General features: G+C 44.0%; 1 protein-coding gene across 1 annotated transcript; it reads left to right on the top strand.

Annotated features, from left to right (window-relative positions):
* The first annotated feature begins 1047 nt into the window (after positions 1–1047).
* Positions 1048–7447, top strand: akap19 (A-kinase anchoring protein 19). The gene is made up of 2 exons (XM_085384159.1): positions 1048–1419; positions 2231–7447. The coding sequence occupies exon 2, from the start codon at positions 2543–2545 to the stop codon at positions 2816–2818; it is 276 nt and encodes a 91-aa protein (XP_085240285.1). The 5' UTR covers positions 1048–1419; positions 2231–2542; the 3' UTR covers positions 2819–7447.
* Positions 7448–7926: the final 479 nt, after the last annotated feature.

Genomic DNA, 7926 nt, shown 5'->3' with positions numbered 1-7926 from the left:
ATGCGTTCCTCTATGAATATGCCTCCCAAGACTATCACTGACCCATCACCAGAACACATCGGCCATGCTGAACGATGTCACCGACAACATAGTCTTCTCCACGGCTTCATGAAATCTGCTTCTGATTGTTTTGTCAGAGACATTCACACCAGTGGCCAGCTGGACGTCATTCTGTATCTCTGTTTTGCTCATCCTGATCTTCTATGCCTAAAGGAGCAGATACCGGTTCAGCTGATTGGTTAGGGGCCTGTTACGGCTCTATCCAGCTCTCCTTAGAGTCATCCATGCTCTTAAGATTATACGGACGTATTGATGTGCCATCCTGAAGGAGTTGGGCTACCTGCGCAACCTCTGCAGAGTCTAGGTATCAGCTCATGCTACCAGTAGTGACACTGATCCTAGCCAAATGGGAAACAGTCAAAAAAGACGAGGAGGGGAAAACGTCAGTTTCCTCCACTTGTGAAACCATTCCTGTTTAGGGGTTGTCTTTTTGATGCCCGTCTAGATCACCTGTTAACTGAAATCCATAATAATCAGTTTTAAGCAGGAATAAATAGTAAGTTAAAGTTTCAACTCATTGTAGGGTGTCTGCCGCTTTTTGTGCTCACGTTTATTAGAATTACTACCAACATAGGACAGCCTTACCAGGGAGGGCCTCTGGGAGGGCCAGCAAATTTTGGAAGGTGGCCAGTGCCCCCTCCCTGGACCCACCCTGGTGGCGCCCCAAGGATCAGTATCCCAGAAGTTTAACTGACTTGGTGCTGTACTCTGAATAAAAAGTGTTCATTTGGGGTTTTGAGCAGTTTAAATTAAAATAGAAGTCAGTTTGTCCCTCATTTATGTTTTTGTGATTTTTGTTAGGGCCCCACGTTTATTCTGCACAAATGAACCTCCATATCGTTTCGTCACTTGTTTGGCCGGCAGATGGCAGGCTCGCCCCGTGTGGGTTCGGATCGTCTGGGTTCTCTCTCCTCTGGAGCCCCGCTGCAGCTCGGTAACCTCCGTCAAGCGTCGCTGTGCTCAGCTCAGTCCAGACTTGTGATTTTCTCTCCCGGAGCTGCACTCTGCGTTGACTGACCGACGCGAAGGCATCAGGGGAAACAGTCTGCAGAGCCCGCACCCTCCAGGCTCGGAGATTATTTGGAAATCTGGCACGGAGCGCTTCATCACAAATAACCGGCGAGCAGCGCCACGAACTTGTGGAGATATTTTGATCTCTTTACATTACAGCCAATAAGGTTCAAGTTCAGATCCGTCGGATGCTGTTTGGAAAGCAGAAGGGGGCGAAGCGCAGAGACACAACATGATGTATGGATTACTGTTTATATGAACGACCTTGGGGTTATTGCTCCTTCTTCTGTCGCTGGATTATTTCGTTTTAAAGTGGAATGGAGAGAAATCTGAGACTCTCTTCTAGAAGTATGTACAGCTTCTTTGGGCCACTACACAGTCATGTTCATGTTTGTAGAGATAAAGCTGCAACACTGTGCTGTTCAAATCACGTTTAATCCAAATCCCATGTGTCTGTCAGACATCTAACGGGTGCTCTCAGTTTTTCATACTAAGGCAACTGTTTGTAGCCATTTAAGCTCATTAACATAACATCAGCTGTGGATGCGGATTTCCTGTGTTGATGTCTGCCCGAACCTCCAAATGTTGTTGTACTCACAGGGAGACTCCCCGGCTCTGCATGAATCATTCATGTGCTGCGTGTTGTGCAGACTACATGCAGCTTTCTGAATGAAGCACATGTTTGCTGTGCACTGAGGCCTCCAGTCCTAGAAAAAAAAAATAGAGGAGCTGTCACTGCGAATCAGGCTGCAAGGCTCGCTTAGTGGAACAGATGGGAGACACGGGCTTACAACAAAACAGCATCAGGGCACTCAGGCCAGAGACAGACGTGCCTGTGTCATGCTATATAAAATAGGGCGAGGGGGATTGAGTCATAAAACACGAGTTAGTAGAGGAGGAAGAGGAGGAGGAGGGTGGATGAGTAACACAGTAGATGTGCAGAAGAGTGGAGCGTGGTTAAAAGTGACCCTGCAGAGGTGAGCCAACTTCAAGGCCCTGACCTCGAACCAGCCCCTGGAGCCCAGGGTCACAGCCACTGTGAAATTCGTCCACAATCCTCCCCTCGCTCCCCACCATCTGGTATTTTTAGACTGTTTTTACTCTAGTGGAAAATAAATCACTTTAAACAATCCTGTCTCTGTCTCTTCTCTATCTGCAGCCAAGGAAGGTGTGAGATCTGGTCAAGAAAGCTGCCGGACTGTCAGACCCACACAGGGATGGGCCTCCTAGCCGGTCAACCCACTAAAACCCCACCCGCAGCTGTGTAACACCACCCCGACCATCGCACCTGTTGTGCTCAGAGACATGGCTACGAGTGGGAGTGGATGACAGTGACTGCAGCAGGAACACAGCTCCCCTCCAGAGGTAAAAAAGAAATGTTGGTGTTGGAAATCTAACCAAAAACTCTGGCTCCTCACTGCCATCCTACACCCCCCACCCTAAACTGAATCAATGCTACATCCTCCAGAGTATGGGGTGCGTCAAATCCAAGAGGAGCGACTCGGTGGCCCAAAATGCAAACTCCACGGAGAAGGTGGAGGGAAAGAGCAAAGGGACAAGGGGTGAGAAAGCCTACTTAGTTCATTCAGAGATGGGTTCACCAGAGAGCTCCCCTCAGGTCAACCCGGTGCTGCTGGAGTACGCCCAGAAGCTATCAGAGGAGATCGTGGCCCGGGCCGTGCAGCAGTGGGTGGAGGTAGACCGCCGCTACAGCGACATCCCCTACATTGAATGTGACGTGCCATGACGGGGGGAGGTGTGTCGCAGTGGAAAGGTGAGGCTGGGACGAGTTGCTCTGACCATCATTCAGAGTCACTCCACCTACTTGTGAGGAGGAGTATGAATGAGGCGTTAGTAATTGAGCTACTTTTGGATTTGATTTACATGGACTGAGACTAAAAAACCTCCTCCAAAGTGACCAGAGTGCTCTGATCTATGTTTCTGTGATTATTGGTTTCTTAGCTGGAGCCTCACTGACGCACACCGTCTTCAGCTAGATATCATCTTCCTCGGTCCTTATTTGTCCCCTCTCTGCCTCGCAGTAGGTGCTGGCTCTTCGTGGCTGCCCTCATAAGAAATCCTATCAGATATGCCCGGAATCACAATGTTCCTCCTTGCCAGTGAAAGTCTACCCCGTCCACTAATGTTGTCCTGGGGCCAAGATTCTCTCCTCTTACGGAGGATCTTATTTATAGATCCCTTCATTTGGTGAAGGCTCTCACTTGAAAACTGGTATCAGCAGGTCAGAAACACACCCAGCTGTGTGACTCCTTCCGGTCTGACAAAAGGCTCTGTGGGCTCCTAATGGCCTCCCTGGAGATCCACGAGGAGCATTATCCTCCAGCTCTGCAATTAGACAGGCTTGGCTGCAGCCCTCCTTCCAAACATGTCCTCAAAACGAGTCCAGGAAATCCAGGGTACAAATGATGCGCTTCCTGCTCTCCAGGATATTCTCTGCACACAAGTCGTGCAGTTTGGGAACTTTGACAGGACTTGGATCGTATAGGCGGCCAGCGCAAAGAAACCAGGGCACGAGGAGGATTGACACACTTTCAAGAAACATTTGGCTCATCAACAGAAAGAGGAGTGAATAAAAAAACTAGCAGCAGTTTGGGGGAAATGTTTTAGGGCCTAGTTTCTTTTTTTGTTCGATTGTTTTTTGGGGGGGTTGTCCACATCGTGTCAGTGTATACCTGAGAAATATTGCTACCTGCCCTAAAGAAGAAAAAGCACAAAGCCATGACATTTAACCTTTTATCTCTAACAAGAGCGCCAGTGCATCTGGAATAAGGTTTAAACCGCCCAAGTCCTTAATGACAATGAGCCAGCTTTAAAGGCTCACTCCTGAACTCCTCTGGCCATAGTGGTGTCTATCATTGTTTGTTTTTGTGTGAGATGCCAAATTTGGTCAATTCTGTCTGCTTTTTCTTACATATAGAGGAATATATAGAAATGCTTTTTTAAACCCTCCCATCTAATGTCTGTTTCCAGAAATCATGACTTTGTTACTCAAAAATATAAAAAAAAACAACCTTTTGTGATTGATACATCATTAGCCAATGAGCTGTCTCCTGTTAGACTCTAATGGGTACTGTAATGTACAAACTGAATATCAAGCTGTGTTCAATAAGACCTGAAACTAGAGACTGAACCCAGAAAGACATCAACTGCCGGTTCCTTTTAAAAAGGGAGTTTGTCCTTCCCACTGTCACCAAGTGCTCGCTAAGTGTGGGTTGTTTAATTGTTGGCTTTTATTTGTAATGTTTTAGTCTTTATCTTACAATATAAAGCAGCTCGAAGCGACTGTTGTTGTGATTTGGTGGTGCAAAAATAAAATGAATTGACCTTTTTTTCCTTTGGACCTTTAAACAACCAGTTCTGTAATTCACTTCCACATAACCTTTATTTTTCACAGCTGTAAGCCTCGTCCATCTTTTATATACAGTCAATTGTCACAGGTTGTTTTTCTTAATAATTTTTTCTTTTGAGGACTGAATCATGATTTCAGGAAATAAATGTTGCTGCTGACAGCTCACACTAAAACAGATGAATAGCATCACAGGCCAGAGGGGTCTCACCCATATGTACATTTATGGGTGAAATGTCCCTTTAATATCCGACAGATCCCAAGATAATTTCAAACAAATACATTTTCAGAAATTAGAGGTTTTTACTTTTCAAATTAAGTTTCATACCCATTGTTATGAGCCATTCCATTTGGATAAACACATTACATACAAAGGAGTGGATGTGAACCAACCCCTAAACTGTAAATGGGTCACTGGCAGCTTGGTGGATGCTGACAGGTCAGTTTGTTGTGCGTCAAAGTGGCATCAGACAGGTGGAATTTACCCTCAACTGAAGTCATTACTGCGAGCTGTCGCTTAAACTGCCACAGAGACAACAGCTTTGAGTATTGAAGTAATAAAATAACTGCAAGGATGAACCACAATAGCAGGAGCCAACTGCTAATAAAGCCATAAAAGTAAGTGGCAGGGTATGGTCACCGCTTGCCTTCTCTCCACGTCTCCAGTCTGTGCTGACATAAAACTGACCAATAAAAGCAGCAAATACACCCACACTGCACTGGGAGGGCTATCTGATGCTATTTGGTGCTTCAAACTGTGCCAGCTTTACAGAAGAGCAGCAGCCTCTTTAAAAACAAAGTTCTGAGCCACAGTTCACAGGTTGAATTGTTTCTGTGAGTTCAGTGATGATGAGCGGCACCATATTGGTGCGCTATGTAACCCAAACACTCCAAAAATCAAACACATTAATCATAATGTTCCTGCGTGGGCAGATTAATCTCCCTCCAAACATGTTATGAGCAAACTGGAGATTAGAGGTCGTGCTAATCGGATGTTTTGCTTCTGATAAACACGAGAAAAGGCTAATCTGACTGTTTTCCTAAAAAACTGCTTTCTGTGAATGAAAGGCTGGCTTAGAAAAACACACACACGCACACAAACACGAGGAGGGCCTGATAGCCAGAGTTTGAGCTGTTAATGCAAGTCAAGATGCACATTTTCTTTAAAGTTCTCATGCTGGAGGCTGAGTCATAGTTTTCATTTCTGCCTCCAATTCTGTTTCTTAAAGATACTGCCAGAAATATTGATGTCAGGTTTGACTGCATTTCCCGTGTTTACACATTTATAAATGTGGGGTCTGCAGGTCATACAAAAGAAAAGCGTCGAGTTGCACCTTTCACAGAATTGAGAAAAGAAAATCTCAGACCCAGCGTGAATATCCGTCTTCATCCAAACATCTGTGTTTTCCAGGTGATGCTTCCTTTTGGGGAAAAGTGATTCATGGTTTTAAAGGTCACTCATTTTACGCTATCTGACACCAGCAGGTGTTCCCACAGACAGGCTTTACTCACACTAAGGACAGATTCTCTGAGATGCAGAGTCTGAAGGGCTGTAGTGCCCTGTCGTTGAGTTCAAATCAATGCTGGAGCGAAGCGTTATCATTTTCTTGATGCAATTTTTTGTGTTTAAAGAAGCTCCTTCTGCTGTTCAGTGTTCAAATATTAATCTTTAATTAACAACTAGTTCAGTATGGAGCACTTTAATGGCCATAGATGGGACTTTTTTCCCATTTTGAGAGATGAATAAGCAAGACGATATGTTTTTTTCTTAAAAACATAAGGAACTTATGTAAATGTAATGAAGTAAATGTATTTTTCAATAGGGTAAGCAGTCTTAAAGTAAAAGAAGGAGACACCCAAGAAGAGGGAACTTATAGCTGAACACACCGGGTCCAGGGGTAGCGAATACTGCCAATTACCTTTAAATCAGCATCGACATAGCCAGAAACACCTGGATGCCCTCATTGTTATCATATTTATACTGAATTTAGCAGAAAAAAATACAAGACATGGGTTTCTCTGATAAACCTGCTACATAAGTGATGATCAATCAGTACCGGATTTGTAAACCAGAAGCTCTTGGTGCACAGAGAGGGATTCCTCCAATCAACAGAAAACAATTACAGGCTCTTCTCTGTGGATCTTATCTGCGAGTTCTGGTTTTTCCCACCATCAAAAATCATTCAAAGACAAATAAATTCTGCCTCTTGGGCATTTGTCTATAATGTTTAATTTCCTGTTTAAATAAAGATTTTTTTTTAAAAGTATTTCCTACTACATAATAAATATAACCAAGTATGCACACAATACATGCTATGAAAAGTCAGGGGTCCCCTGTGCTTTGCAGCCTGGCTTCTAGGTAGAAAAAGCGCTATGATGTGTTGATGGTGCACACAAAAATATACAAAATTGGTGCACATAATCGCATTTTGTGGCTTTAAAATGTAATTTTTTCTTGTATTTGACTCCTGCTGGACTCCACAGTCCCCAACACAAAGGAACTCCATTGATTTGTTACAAAACAGATGAGATGCTAGACCCAACAGCTCTGCAAGTTTCTGAAAATGAAAATATAATGTTGCGCCTCCTTTACTTAAAATCTTTTTTTTCCCGTCTTTCTCTCATTATTCCTGAATTTGTCCACCGTCTCTCAAGTTTTGTTTAAAATTAGTATTTGAACGTGATTTAAAAATGTGCCACTGACTTGACACCAGCCAAGCTGATTAGTTAATGCTCAGCATTGGACATGTAAATCTGAGGTCAGTATGATCTCATTGGTGCAATCTCTCTAATGTACCAGCTTTCTACAGCAGTCTGAGGGACCCACAGAATAAAAAATAGGTAGAGAAGTCTAGCGAAACACGAGCAGCCCGGGGAACGATGACTAAAACCACATGCATCATGAATAAGCTGTCATGAAATAACCTGAAATGAGTGACTTTGTGCATCACTAAGACTTTGATTTGCAAACTGTACAGTGTGTGTAAAACTGATGCCAATAAATCAGACTCATGCCTTCTGTCATTGAAGTGTTTCTGTGGCTGTTTAATAAGAGGAGACGCAATTTTGAGATATTTGTGGTTCACGATGACTTTAAAATTCCTGCCAAACAAAAACGCCCATCAGCAGACCGAGGGACAAATGTTCAGAAATGAATTCCGGCCTGCTTTTGTCTGAAGAGCAAGATGTAAATAGATGTAAATCACAGTTCATCTGCCCGTCCAGAGCGAACACTCCGCACTGGAGGTCGTCCTGTCTGCTTGATGAGCTGCAGACTGCACTGATGAATGAGTCAAAGCCTTGATACTCATTTCTTAGGCAGGATTTATGGGCTCAGACTGTGCGAATGTGAGGCAGGTAGAGAAGATTAAAACAGACATGAGGTGTCCCACGCTGCAGTCTGGGATTTAAACAATAATCTGAAGCCTGATTTAAAAATTGTTTTGAGTCTATGCAGCTCGATGGGGACAATTCAGTCGGAAAGCATT

Source organism: Rhamphochromis longiceps, linkage group LG16, assembly GCF_057381845.1.
Source record: "Rhamphochromis longiceps isolate RC_006_pf linkage group LG16, R_longiceps_female_GT1.1, whole genome shotgun sequence".
In the NCBI taxonomy this organism is placed as follows: domain Eukaryota; kingdom Metazoa; phylum Chordata; class Actinopteri; order Cichliformes; family Cichlidae; genus Rhamphochromis; species Rhamphochromis longiceps.
Note: the sequence above shows the minus strand (reverse complement) of the source record. Positions and strands in the feature narration are given on the sequence as shown.